General features: G+C 41.2%; 1 protein-coding gene across 1 annotated transcript in view; it reads right to left on the bottom strand.

The window, feature by feature from the left end:
• ush2a (Usher syndrome 2A (autosomal recessive, mild)) overlaps positions 1-15,560 on the bottom strand; it is a 929,735-nt gene that overhangs the window by 476,346 nt on the left and 437,829 nt on the right. Inside the window, 1 exon segment of the mRNA XM_072580162.1 lies at positions 8,878-9,032. Within this exon segment, the coding sequence (XP_072436263.1) occupies positions 8,878-9,032 (155 nt within the window).

Raw genomic sequence — 15,560 nt, 5'->3', positions numbered from 1 at the left:
AGAAGGTTTTAAAATTATAGCCCTTTCTAGATTCTTTGACAGCAAGTTCCTATGCTCCCTACTTGGTTTTCCATTATATCAGGATCACAGAAAAATGTAAATTACAGGACAAATGCCAATAAGCCATTTGTCCTTCCCCAATCTTTCAACAGCGCAAAACCCATCATGTTTCCACCTCTCTTCAGTTCCAAAGAAACATCACATCAGACTTGAACTGTTAACTCTCTTTCTCTCTCACCAGATGTTACAGGATGTGCTGAGTTTCTTTAATTGTTTTTGTTATTATTACAAGTGTGCCAATGTTACTTTTTAAACATGTAATGCATTACTTGGTGAGGAATGAGACTAGTCAGGGAGACAAATATTATCTAGTTTGTTGACCGTACCTTGTTCTGAATGAAATAGCCCAGTGAAAATAATGGATTATGTCAAAATTCCATTTAGTGTACTTGGAGCTGTCAATTTCAACTGGACAGATCTGGTTTCTTCAACAATCACAGCAAATGCCACATTTTCCATTGGTGCAGATTCTAGAGTTCAAGCTTTTACACACAAGAAAGACACACATTTAAGTACAATAGACCTTGTAAGTTAAATCAGCTAGTACAATAGTTTTATGAACAAATAATGAGTAATCAGTCATATTAATGAAATAACTCAAAGAAAACGTCATTTTTGTATATACCACATTTACAGCATTTAAATCATTTGTCTCATTTTTAACTTCCTAATATTTTAGAGAGGGTTAGAGTAACTCGATCAGGTTTAATTAAAATGAAGTAAATAGTTTGTGCTTATACTGTAATTTTCAGCCTCCAAAAATCCCAGAGCGCTCTCGAATTAAGTATTTTTGAAATCTTTTCAATGTTGAAATGTGTCAACCAATTTGCACACAGCAAGGTCCCTAAATTCAAGAATCCATTTAGGATGTTGATTTAAGGGATTGATTTTAGCAGAGTCATTGAGATCAACTTTTGTCTTTTTACTTGAGATGTTGGAATTCTGAAATAGAAACAGAAGATGCTGTCAATCTCTGGACAGTGAAGCAGAGCTAACAGTTCAGGCTAATTGGCCTTTTAGGGTCAATTGCCTGCAACATTAGGTGGAGCTTAATGTCAGCAATGAGCTAATGTCCACTTGTCAGCAAGCTGTCAGGAACCTCTTGTTCTCTCTCTTCAGAAAAGCTTACCACATTAATTGCCAATTCATCCCTTAAATGGGCAGTGATGTGCTTTCCCCAGAACCAGGGACTTTGGGCTGTAAATCCTGCCAGCTGAGAGCAGCAGTCTGGTAAAGTATTCCATGCTCAGCAGCACCCCTGGGGAGATGGTGGCTGCTGCCAGAACTCTAAGGTATGCAGGGTACAGGTTAACAATGCTGGGAAGGGGATCACCAGGATGGCAGGCTGGGGAGGTCAGCAGCAAGAGCAAGGGGCTGGCTGTTAGCAGATCCTGATGTTGAGTCTCTGAATTAGACACTGAGTGCCGTTGAATGAGGGGCCTCCCTGGAAACATACTGCGGCTTGACAAATCTGCCAGCCCATGGGTGAATGCCACTGGCATTCATTGCCTACTTGGAAGCTTCAATGTGCAGAGAGACGAGAAGATCATTAAAGAGCCTGCTGACAGACTAACTGGGCCACTTGCAGACAGGCAGCAGACACCACCCTCCTGCTCAACCTAAATGCTCTCACATGGGGCAGGGCATTAATATTTGCATTAACTCTGGGCTGGATTTAGTCTTGATAGGGGTTATGCCAAATATCCTGAAAGCAGGTGAAGTAACCTTGTATTGGCAATGTGGAGCTGCATCTTACAAATACCAGAGAGCCAGCAATGTAGCTGATTAAATAAGCTGTGCGACACTATTTAGAGCCATGATCACAGCTGGGTCTGCAATTTGAAGGTGAAGACATAATGGAAGGACAGGCCTTCGAGCATGTAGACTCTGAGGTAACAGGGGCAATCAAGCAGCTCTTACTAGAGGATCTGGGGAAGGTTAGTGAGGGCAAGTGGCACCATTGTCACAGGGGCAGTTAATTTTTCCAGTGTACTGTACCCAAGTAGAAATGTCCTACCCATCTCGAAGGTTCTGGCTAAATATAGTCTTCTGTTTCTCTTTCCAAATAAGGAAATACACACATTTAGTTAGTACCTTCATAGCTGCAGGGTTTGTCAAATCTGTTGAGTACAATGGAATCCCAATATAATGGGGATGTTGGGTCCGAAGAAGTGGAAGTGTTTTATAATGGATTGCAATTCAGCTGAACTTCTGTTATTTTGAATGGACTAGAACCACTCCTATGACTCTAGTTTGTTAGTTAAGCAGTTGGAAAACAAAAAAATTATCATGTTATAAAGTGTATTGTTCATCCTGATATTTAAATGACTACAAATGACATTGAGTAGCCAGCTGAGTTAAATGTAATTGTTGGAGGAGTGGGGTTTGCGGGGAAATTGTACACTGACTGATTTCAGGCTAAATGGAAGCTTTCTACCTCTCAGTATGACGTACAGCCACCCAAATGTATCATGGCCTGGAGGATGCTCTGGAAAATGACCAAATTCAAGGCTGGGAACATTTGTACTCCCTGAAACCATCACAAGCTTTTAAGCTCAGATCCATTCTCAATGTCATGTCAGATTACAGCTGTACTGTAATCTCGATGCTGTCAGTATAGGCTGAGAGTGTGATTGCTTCTGCCCACAAAGGGATAATTGCTGACTGACATTCAAGAACTGAAGCTGCAGATAAATTTGGGAACCATAAGTCTTTTGCACTATCAGAAATTTTGTGGCATATTTTATCCACGTTGTAAGACTTCCACTGTATTTTGAGGTCCAGTCACTATATTGTAATGTAGGAAACTGGGCAGCCAATTTACACCATGACCAGATAAACTGATTTATGATAATGATTGAAGAATAAGTGTTGGCCAAGGTACTGGTGATGCCTTTTCCACTCTTTCACATAAATATAGGATCTAAAACAAAATGTCATGGTTGATTTGGTGATGGGTAGAAAAAAAATGTTCAGTTGTATGGAAGACCAGTTTTGGATAAAAAAAAATCATTCACATGACCTTGAAAAGGCAGACAGGAACATCATTTTACATTACAAAGAAGTCATTTTGGACTCAAAATTTTAACTCTGTTTCTTCCTTCACCGCTGCAGCCAGACATGTTGATTTTCTCCAGGGTTTTTTTTATTTCAGATTTCCAACATTAGCAGTACTTTACCTTTTATGACTGTTTAATATGGTCTTCTCCCCAGGTTATGGAGGTCCAAAACTAGAGGAAATAAGGTTAAGGTGAGAGGGGAAAGATATAAAAGGCACCTAAGGGGCAATTTTTTCACGCAGAGGGTGATGCGTGTATGGAATGATCTGCCAGAGGAAGTGATGGATTCTGGTACAATTACAGTATTGAAAAGGCATCTGGGTGGGTATATGAGCAGGAAAGGTTGAGAAGGATATAGGTTAAATGCTGGCAAGTGGAACTAAATTATTTGCGATATCTGGTCAGCATGGACGAGTTGAAATGAAGGGTCTGTTTCTCTGTTGTACAACTCTCTGTGGCTTTGACTCTATATCATCTGAGAAATGGGACCTTTGAAACTGCTGCACTCACTCATTACCCCACTGGAGTGCTGTTTCTGCCCTTTTGCACTTCATCCAGCATTTTAACAAAACACTGAGGAAATAGATTCCTCTACATTTAGCCTATTGAATTCTGTAAAAACCAAATATCCAAATGATATCATTCCTCAAACGTATGAACTCTAGGAGCTACAACCTGGTCCTTGTGACTGCAGCTATAAACCAATGCATAATTCTCCAAAATCTGCTTTGAACACCTCCCAAGATCAATAAATGTTCCCTGAAATTCAGTTCTCAAATTAAAATACAGAATGCCAAACAGAGTATGGTCCTGTACAATTGAAACATCATTTTCTCACTTCGTAATTCACTTTGCTTGTATTTTAAAAATGCAATGATTGGTATCTCCCTAAGATGCTGCCTCGATCAAACCAGAGGGAAAGAAATGCGAGGCCTTGCGTGGTCCAGGCAATGCTGGAGATAGATTACAGGTCTTCAGGTAGAAGTCAACTTATTTCCCCAACACCGTCTAGGGAAGTATGCCTTTCAGAGGCACTGAAGGTCAGAAAAATCCAAGTTATTGCCTTCCTTGTCCTTGTCCTTGGATCCTGATGAAGACATAAGAAAAAAATATTCATATCGTTTTGAAATCAGAAATTAATCACATTTTATTTCACTCCCTGTATTTCACAATTCCCCCCCCCCCCTCATCTTCATTGCATCAGAACACTCATTTTGATTAAGAAATGTATTCTTGTGCAAAGCAAATTGAAATTGATCAACGTTCAGACACAACAATAATACTTTTTGTAGCAACACACAGAAGAGCCCCCTCACTATAGTATCAGTCTCATCAACACCTTTTTGTTGATTCCACCAGTCTCACCTAGGGCTATACACTTTTGACATCCTTCAGGAGGGAGTTTGTGCTTCCTGTAGATTTAAGATTTCCTTAAGTTTTTTTTGAGACAGTAAATCAGGTGCAATTCATTTTCCCTGGTTTTGAACTGATAGCTTCTGAGAACCATTCTATTCTAATGCCCCCAAATGGATGGTAATATAGAGGAAAATCCAGACCAGATTATCTGAATGACAACTTCTAAAAAGAAATGCGTTACTCTGTACAGAGAGAAATCTCTTTCCATTTTCTATCTTCCCTATTATGTTAGATATCCATCAGATGAGAGCTTTTCATCCTGTAATTCTAGTAGTTTAAGTTCCTAAAAGGTGCCATGATTTATAAAAGCCCTATTAATAAGAAAATGCATCTGTTAAAATGAAATCTGTGTTCAGTTGTACTGTTTATAATAGATCCATCAGCTTAAATTTGAAAAGAACAGCTCCTTTGTTCAATATGGAGCAAGGAAATAATGTAACACATTAGTCACATGAAGAGCATCTTCAGGTCATAGGATATGAATGATGAGGTTTATTTAACTAATGAGGAAATGTTAGAAAGAATAAGCTCAAAAATAATTTGGAAAAGTGTGTATTGCTGCAAATGGACACACTTTGCTGAAATTTCTCATGTTACTCTTATCAGGACATTCACGAGAATACCAATGTGAAGGGGAGCAACATGTCATGTATGAGAAAAGAGGGCTGAATTGGTTGGCAAGTGAACTCTGGTAGAGATATTGCCAGAGTACAATAGTTTGATGACTGATAGTTAACTGCCAAGATTTGTTTAAATCGAAATCAGACAGATTGACGCTGTTTGGTCAAGCTATTGCCCTGAGGAATGAACTAAAGAATGGCTGTCTCATGTATTGTTACATTGAAACAGGCATAATGTGTGTACATGTTCTATCTATCTGAAAAGAGCCCTAACTATAAATATATCTAATCTCCATACACGCATATACCACATTATGAGCTGGACAGTCAATCTTAAATTGGATATCAGCATAATTCTTAGCACGCTATAGATTAATGTTGTCCAATCACAGAATAGCATCAAAAACTGGACTACCATTCACAACTTACAGGAAGTGAAGTTAATGAAAAGCATTCAGATTTGCTTCTGAAGTTGCATTGAAGGTTTGGGAGGTGAGATGGACTTCAGGATCTCACTTCATCCAGGGGGCAGGTTGGTGGCAATGGAGAAAGCCATCCAGCAATACCTCTGTCTGCACAAACAAAAACTGATTAACTTCACAACTTGTCAAGACAGGAGCAGTAACTGCCAACTCTCCTACTCCCTGCTCATATGTCCAGCACCTTTGCTCTCACTATATGCAGTACTTAACTTCCCCACTTCAACTATCATGACACAGCATCTCAATCTTCCTCATTTTCTTCTGACACACACACACTCTCCACTTTCAACTCTAACCACGATGGTAACACTCACTGCCTCATACCTCTTACTGTACATCTATGCTATTTCCTGTGACAGATACAATCTCTGAACACTTCACAAGGTTTTCATCAACAGCAAGAAAACGTGATGCGTACATGCATTGCGATATAAGGGTGTGCAACTGTAACTAGTTGCAAATTCTTTACACAGCAGAAGTAAATGTAAACAGTGGAAGAGTCAAGGCCAGAGAGAATGGAAGTGTTGGAAGAAATCTGGTGTAAGGCAGGGACCAAAACATTTTCTTTCAAGGATATTCTTGACATTTATCCGAGGGCTCCACTTCTTAGAATTTTAGCCACTCATCTCCCCTTTCTTCCTTTCATAGGCAGTCACCTCCAAAATTCTCTTCATAACCAATGGCTTTTACTCTCTTTCCCCTTTGTAGCCACCTATTACTTCCAATTTCCCCTTTGCAGTCATTTACATCTCCCACCACATCCTGGGGTCACCCAACAGATTCTCAATAACTCCTCATCCCTCTCTCCTCATCCTTCACGACTTCATCACAAACATCAGCACACAATTTCCACCAATCCACCCCAACACCCTTCGACTTAAACCCGCAGGCTCACATTCTCCCCAGAAGAATGAATTCACTCTTGGATTTAATAATATAGAATCAACAGGGATGATGACAGATGCAAAAATAAGGTTCCACTCAGGAAATAGTAACAGTTATGTAACGTGTCTTAAGTTTGTCATGCTTGTGACCTACTCATTGATCATGACGATGAAGAAGTGTTGATTTTTCTGTTGATAAGAATTGGATGGGAGAAAATAAAATGCACAACAATATTAGCAACTAATTATACAGAAAAGCAATGGGAAAGGTTTAAAATGATGTTTGATTTCTCAGAGGGAATGGTGGACTGATTCTGTTTCTTCCCAAAATAGTTGGGTGGTTGGGTATGGTTTTTTTTGCTAAAACTTGTTGGATGGAACAGTGACTCAGTGGTTAGCACTGCTGCCACACAGTGCCAGGGACCCAGGTTTGATTCTAGCCACGGGCAACCGTTTGTGTGGAATTTGCACATTCTCCCCGGGTCTGCGTGGGTTTCCTCGCACAGTCCAAAGATGTGCAGGTTAGGTCAATTGGCCATGCTAAATTGCCCATAGGGCTGTGTATGTTAGATGCATTAGTCAGGGGCCAATATAGGGTAGGGGAATGGGTCTAGATGGGTTACTCTTTGGAGGGTCGGTGTGGAGTTGTTGGGCTGAAGGGCATGTTTCCACACTGTAGGGATTCTAATTTAAAATTACAGCCCACCAAATTTGAGGTGGGCAAGGAATGAGGAAGTAGCTTGCACCATTTCAACTGCCCATGAAATGGGCATGACAGCTTTTATCTTAATTGACTTTCAGAATGTCCAAGGCTCCCATCTGGAGACAGTTGGGAGCCTCACAAATACAATCAGATCAGAATCAACCTGTGCAAATGTGACCCAGTCAAAGGGAATTCCCACTCCCGGGCCATTCCATGAGGGGGATCCTGGCAGGACTATCTGCAGAATCTACTTGCTGCTGGGTTTAATGTGAGCATGAACAGCAGGCTTTGGCATGTGGTGCAGAAAACTATAACCAAACACCTACCCTCGCAGGTTACACACTGAAGGTCATGGTATTATTTTAGAGAAAAGCATGACAATTCTCTTATCCAATGTTTATCTCATAACAATCATTAAAATGGATCATAATGCCATTATCATAATGCTGCTCGTGAGACCTTGCTGTACAGAGTTTTTGGAAGCCATTGCTATTTTATTGGCTGTAAATTGATTTAGGACAATCTGAGCTCATGAAATATGTAATTTGTTTTTATTTTCTTTTGTTCTTTCATATCCTACTTGTTTTTTCATCTCATTTTGCCTCCTTTACTTGATATAATCATTGTCATAAAACAGTTGATCGCAAGTATCTTTATGTTTGCTTGTTCTGTGCATTTTCAGCTTGTTTTACTTCACTGGTTATACAGCTTGGGTTTCTGGGAGAAAGGACATGCTGCTTCCCATAATGATTTTCCTACTGAGTAGCCCCACCCCATGGTCTGTCCATTGTGGGGGAGGGACAGGTACACGCTTTTTCAACTTATTCCCCTTTCCATAAAATCCCTAGGCCTCACCTTCCATTCCCAATGTGAGAACAGCTAACACTCTACCCTTTACCACTTCTCTGGCCCTGGATTCAGCATCCACTAAATGTTTAGAGTCCCAGTCCTAGCCACTGCTGCCAGTGATGCAGCTGAGACTATAGAGCCAATCAGATTGCATAGTAGCTCTGCGACAAGGGACTTCTGCTAGCATGAGGGGTAGAAGTACCATTCCCAGCCAATTTGTCACCCTCCGAGCTTTCAATGGCAGTGGGGCTGCTGTAATTGACGGGGCTGTACCAACTCTTCAGGTAGTTGGGCAAGGAACTCTGCCTTCTAACAATTCTGCCCTTAAATTGCTTTATTTTTGACTGTAACACTTATAAAGGTGAGCGGCATCATCAAATGCCTGTTTGGTGAGAAAATATACAGCACAGGATGGCAGTAAGAGAGGAAAATGATATTTTAAAAAATATAACATTGATTGAATAGACATTATATGGTAATATTTTAGATTAAAATAACATAAATGGTGAAATAGAGATGAAACAACAATAGCAACAATTAGCTATGAAATTGCCTTTTTCTTCCAACAGATTATATTCATTAAAGATTGTGGGATTTTGTGGAAACTGCTGATGAAGTGCTTTTGGAACAGTGACCAGGTACTAACTATAATCTAACCACTCTTTAATGAGCAGTGAATGGCATTTAATAAAATGTCATGCACTGCCAGATGGTTTGTATTGACCAATATGAATCATTATATTTCAGATATCCACTGCCATCTGACATTCCGTATGCTGGGAGAATTTAAATTGAGGTACTCACCAGGGGACCTAATGCACAGCCTTTAGCTGTACAAGCTTGAACTCTGAAGTTATGGAGACTCCATGGTGTTAGATCATTAATGTGACAGCCAAGGAAAGAAGGGGAGTTTTCCACTAACACTCCATTCAGATACAGCCCATAATTTATGATAATACCTTTGGTCAATAAAAAGTGACAAAAGTTAACACTTTATGATACATACAATACATATTGTGTGCCTATCGTGTACCTATTTGTGCACAACAACATGTACTTAAACTTCAGTGAAAGAAAAATCACACTTTACATAGCCAAAGTACTATTGCCATTAATATTCATGAAGCCCTTTTTGCTGACAAAATAAAGAACAGAATGAGATAAATACTATATCCCATAAAATTCATTGTACGTTACAGAGAAGTAACAAGTAACATTACTACCAAGTAGAAAGATTACCTTAGGTTTAATGATATAAATTTTTGAAGATTTGAAAAAGGGTTTGATTAAAATTTTGTCTGAACTATGTAGATTATTATTTTGAATTTATTGTTGAGTACTAATTTTTAGATTAGATTAGATTATTTTCCCTACAGTGTGGAAACAGGCCCTGCGGCGCAACAAGTCCAAACTGCCCCTCCGAAGAGTAACCCATCCAGACCCATTTCCCTCTGACTAATGCACCGAACACTATGGGCAATTTCGCATGGCCAATTCACCTCAGAGTGGTGCTAGAGAAGTACAGCAGGTCAGGCAGCATCCGAGGAGCAGAAAAATCAACGTTTTGGGCAAAAGCCCTTCATCAGGAATAGAGGCAGGAAGCCTCCAGGGCACTATTGCCATTCATATTCATGGAGCTCTTTTTGCTGACAAAATAAAGAACAGAATGAGATAAATACTATATCCCAGAAAATTCATTGTACGTTACAGAGAAGCAGCAAGTAGCATTACCACAAAGTAGAAAGATTACCTTAGGTTTAATGGATGCTGCCTGACCTGCTGTGCTTTTCCAGCACCACTCTGATCTCGAGCATCTGCAGTCCTCACTTTTGCCTGGCCAGTTTACCTGCCCTGCACATCTTTTGGATGGTGGGAGGAAACCCACGCAGACACAGGAAGAATGTGCAAACGCCACACAGACAGTCACCTGAGGCTGGGATCAAACCTGGGTCCCTGGTGCTGTGAGGCAGCAGTGCTAACCACTGAGCCACCATGCTGCCCCATGGTGTTCTCTAATTTCCAGCTGAATAAATTGAATGATGAAGTTTTTCTAATTACACTTATGGGACTCTCCATTTTGCTTTTAGAATATAAATTGCAATGATAAAGCATTCAAAAGTATGCTTAATATAATTTTAACATTTAAATTCTAATTTTTGAAAGTGTGGAGGAAATGCCATTTCTGATCTGTGAAGAAATAAACAGACATGCTCATTTTTCTAAAATTTGTGAGCATGTTTATGGAATTTTGTTGTTCAGAAAACATTTATGTTCTTGTAATATATAAAGATGTTAAATGTAAAGCAATGTGTCAATAAACTACAAATACATGTTCATTTTCAAATGGTATTCGTTTGCATACAAATAATGAACCATCAGCAGGAAGTGGTGCACATTTTGAAGTCCTGTTTATTGCAGTTAGAGTTTACAATCAGTCTATGGCATAATTTGCAGTGCTGTAGTTGTATTGCTAGTAGCTGACAAAAATGCATTTAATTTGCGAAGTTCACACATAATCTTGTAATATATTCTCATTTAAGTGTGTAGTAAACGTATTGACAAATTATTTTTGCCATGCATGCATAACATCTTTCCTGTACTCCATTTGAATTGTTATATTAAAAGTAAAAGAACATTATTGTTAGCCTAATATAAAATTCTCTGTCGGTGTAAAACAGCCAGTCATGGGATCCATTCCTAGGTTATGCACTAGCCTTAATGTATATCATGCATACAAGGAACTAAAAATTGATCCCTTTCTTCTTTGGGTAGGGATTATGACCTACCTGTATTATTGCCATGGAGGCAGCAAGTGTAGAAGTTTCATATTGCTATCTCATTTATCTGTTTGTAGCACTGTAGTCTAATAGGACCTGAGTAGTTGGCTGTCTAGACATCCAACCAGCTTTTGAACAACATATATTCATCTCAAATACTGCAGCTCGTCTTTTCCTCTTCAAGGACATCTGTCCCTCTTATGGGGGGAGCTGCATTTAATGGAAGGAGCCTGATGCTGGCAGCTTAATGTAGGAACTTCACAAATAAAGCACTGGGGAAGGCAGGGGTTCACAGTGTGACACTGAATCCTTTAATGATTGAAGTGGACAGAAAGAGCAATTCCATATTTCTGTAGGGAGCTTGGAGACCCTAAAGGCAAACCTAAAGAAGGGACTAGGAACAGTTGCTCAAGGAGGTCAATTCCTAGAGTTTGATCACAATGACTTAGGCAGCAGTGTTATCAGAGGTCTAATAGCCTCATGTGGGTGATCAGGTCAGTGAAAGCATCATCTCCTGACCTCATCTACCCACCAAAACACTATCCCCTCTCACTTCTCAAAGCACCTTCACTTTATTTCCCCCAACTGTAGTTTCTTTAACTCCTTCTCTCCATCCTCACTTACATTCTGAAACCAGCCTTAAACTCAGCTCCCACTGCTTCCAGATACCCCCATATATTCAGCTGTGGTTGACTCATCACTAAACTACATTAATAACCAACAAACCATTAAGTCCTTAACTCACTCTTACAGGTCAAGTAGCACATAAGCAAACCAGAACTAATGATGGACAAAAAAATGCCTGCATCTCCTGTGCACTTCACATTCTCCACATCATGAGGCCAGTTATGGATAAAAGTAAAGCTGCCATAGTCCAAGAGGATCATTGGGTCACTCTCTCATTATGGAGTTGACTACTGGCAATCATCATGTCTCAAGTAAGGGACAAGATTGAACAGGTAGGATCTTCATGGTGACCTTAACCAGTGTGGAATTGAGCCTGTGCTATTGATGACACTGTGCAATAAAGACCAGCCATCCAATCAACTGAGCTAACCCAGGGTTGAGTGTGATCCATCCCCTTGAATGACTGAGATAGACAGACCTGGATAATAAGTGACCAAAAGCCTCAATGATACATTTGCCTCACACTAAATGACTTCTCACTGCTGCCTAGGCTAGTTGTAATGAAGCACAGGGCCGACTGAGGTCCATTCCCCAGTTGGTGGAAGAATGGACCTGATGAGATTGATGACTCTGAGCAGTTGACTGACCATGCCTAAGCCATGGGCAGCCTTTGGCTTACTTTGCTGGGAAACCCTGTCTAAACCCTCCCTGTCTCCCTTCTAGACAAGAACTACTCTGCCTAGAACTTGACATGGCTGTTTGCTTGAAGCATCTGTCATGTGTTTGGTGCATATGCAGCTGGCAAATTATGCAGGTATGAGATTGACGTAGCATAGTGCTGAACATCAGTCTGTCCACCACTTTGACCTGATGACAGGTGACAACCATGACATGTTTCCTGGCTTTTTATCTGCGTTAAAATTCAAAAAAGCAAGTTGACAATGTTGTGAGCATTGAATGCGCACAAAGTGAGTGGGCACAAAGTGAATGAGCAAGCAGTCATATAACCCCAGATCAAATCTTTAAAATCAGTACCAGTCTTTCTGCACTAAATGTCCTTGCAGCAGCATTACATTGAAATGTGTCATTGTGCTCCAAAGTGCAGCATTGAAATCCGAACCATATTGCAAATGGATTGAAGATGTGCTATGATGATGCTGTGAGGCTGGTACTTAATGGATGTCAATGTCTGTGAACAGGGGCAGAAACAGCCGCAGCCCATGAAGTGTGAGCTGGGACATCAGTGCCGAGTGTTCAAGATGAAGATCCAGAAGAGCAGTGATGAGGTGGAGTCACCAGGTAACCACTCTGAGTTCCACATTGTGAACTGTCACAGTCTAGTTTCTTTCTGCATATTAATGAGTTGTTTGCTTGAGATCAACTAATAATGAGCTGTTGTGTGCATGTTATTGCACACAAATAGGCCCCTTGCCTCTCCTGAGTGAGAATCTTGCCTCGCCATTTAACACTTGGTTGGAAAATGGGACTTTCTGCTCTTGATGTTGAGAAGCTCGATGCAGACTGTCTCTTGAGTTTCCCAACTATCTCGCCATGGCCCATGTTATTCAGAGGCTGGGAAGGTTCTGCCCATAGAAATACAGGAATATAAGCGGGAAGTGAGAAGCCTGCAAAAGTAGCTGTGAAATAAAAAAAACACAGCTTGGACTGTTTAGAATGAATGGCCTGATTTTGTGCTGTACATTTTATGAAAATCTGTTTTGTTGCTTCTGTTTCTAGCACCCTAATGTTCTCAGATTTTGTGCAAATGCTTCTGTAATGCGTTTGGGTCATGCTATTCCATTTTTTTCACATTCTGGCAGACATCCAAAAGTATAGTTCATGCTGAGTTGGAAGATAATGGGGCAGAAACTAGCCAGGCAGTTACAAATACCCAAGGGACCCCCCACTGATTTCTCCCCTCCCTCCCTCTGTCATGAAATTTGCAGTTTGCAATATTAATGATACAGTCCTTCATTAATATGCAAACTGGGCTCCAATAATGTCATTGGAGCTTAACTATTATTTTAACTCTGCATCAGAGTAGTGAAGCCATTAGTGAATTTCCTGTCACATCCATTTACAGGGAAAAAGAATCAAGGTTCAAAGAGGCCAAAAAATCTGACTTTTATTTTGGCTAAGTGTGAGTTGCAATCAGTATTTCTGAAGGATTTCCTTGCCAAGAGACCTTCAAGTTTTCTTGCTGTATTTTACCGATCTTGCCTCATTAACTACCTACTCCATCTTTACAATGCCCGCCATGTCTGATTCTAGCCCCATTTATCACACGTCATTGCCACAACTAACTACTCAACAGATATCCACTGAAAGATCCCATGTATCCATGCCATCTGTAAAGGGACTTGGTATGTCTGGATGAGTACTGCCCTTCCAACACTGCTGAAATGGGTAAAGGCTATTTCCAGAATATGTCAGAGATTCTCAGGCAGTGACCTGGATATCCTGGTTGAATGGATTGTAGAATGGAGAGTTATATTCCTGACGGATTTGTATTGGAGACCCAGCCGCCAGGCCCTGGCAGCCTAATCAGAAGTCGCCACTGGGTCAGTACCCTCTTGACAGTGTGGAGGAACAGCCAGCAGTGTTGACAGAAGGTCAACTGCCTTGTCTGCTGCACCAGGGTTAGTACCACACTCTCCACTCTACTACCCCACATTCACTCTAACTTTGCTAATGCACCCATTGCCCACCAAGACTCATTCACTACCACTCTCACTGCTGCCTGTAATATCTTTCTTCACCCGCTCTTGCCACCCATCAGCCTCCCACACCATTACCTCAGTGCACCCTCTGTGCAGCCTTATTCAGAGGTACAGAGCAACTCAACAACTTTCACCCACCTGCATCAACACCAACAGCCACACCACCCACCTTCATCTTACTTGATTCCTCCCTTTCTCTCACTCCAGGAGAACTGACCCTATACAGGCAGAGGGATGTCTGACATTAGGATCTTCATCCCTTTTGAAGGGAGAATCCTGCTCTTCACATGAGAAAACCAGGATTCTCTGTGGGAATGCTGAAACATCCATATTCTGCAAACTAAGTAAGTATTTCACTTTATTCCATTATAAATCTCACATTATCTGTGCTGTCAGTGTTATTCATTTCCAACCACTTCCAACTACAGGCCCTGATGCCTTCTCTCTCTTTTGTCTTGCAAGTACTGTCAGCATATCCAATTTGCTGTGAAATGGCTGACTCCCCTAGAAGCCATCTCCTCAACTCTGATGATGAGAGTTACAAAGCCTCAGAGGAACTATCTGCAAGGTTGCCTCCTGTACCCTCCTCCAGCTCTGATAGTGATGTCTTGGTGGGAATGTTAAACTTAGAAGAAATGGGACAACAATGTGGTGAACGCATCGTTGTTTCAGCTCCAGAACTAGCTGAGGATGAATCCTTCTAGGCCCACATTGGAGGACCACATGGAGACCAGGGAGCCCAAGGCAGGAGAGGACCCTGTGGTGTCAGCAATCAGGGACTTCATCCACATGCACAGAGAAAAATAGGAGTGACAGATAGATACGTGGGATGTAATGGCCCATATTTCTCAGAAGCTACAGCAGTGCAGTGAGTCACATAACCATCTTGCTGCCTCCATGGGCCAGTTATCAGCTGTCATAGAAAGCTAGGTCCAGCTCCCTCTGAGTCTGCTGGAGAGGCACAAATATCACCAGGCCAGCACCCCAGTCATTGGACAACAGGAGCAAAGGAATGGAGATGGGGTACAGGGAACATGGCAAGCACTGCAAATGTGTCTTCCTCACAAGGAGAGAGGGTGGTGCCAAGAGGCACACAGCCAGAGAAGGAGCCACACACAGGTCTCTCAGAAATTCCAATTTAGGACACTTCAGGATGACCAGGTCCTCTGCCTCCAATCTGCCTGCCACCCATCTGACCCGTGGAAGTTCATGCTGAAAATGATCAATATTTCATCTGTCAACAAGACCCTTGATATGTCTGGACCATCCAGCCTCAAGTGTGAATCCTGGGCTAATACTCCCCAGCAGGCTACCTCCAACTTCACTGCAGAGCCAAGGAGTACACTAAAATGTATTGGGAAGG

Source organism: Chiloscyllium punctatum, chromosome 11, assembly GCF_047496795.1.
Source record: "Chiloscyllium punctatum isolate Juve2018m chromosome 11, sChiPun1.3, whole genome shotgun sequence".
Taxonomy (NCBI): Eukaryota; Metazoa; Chordata; class Chondrichthyes; order Orectolobiformes; family Hemiscylliidae; genus Chiloscyllium; species Chiloscyllium punctatum.
Note: the sequence above shows the minus strand (reverse complement) of the source record. Positions and strands in the feature narration are given on the sequence as shown.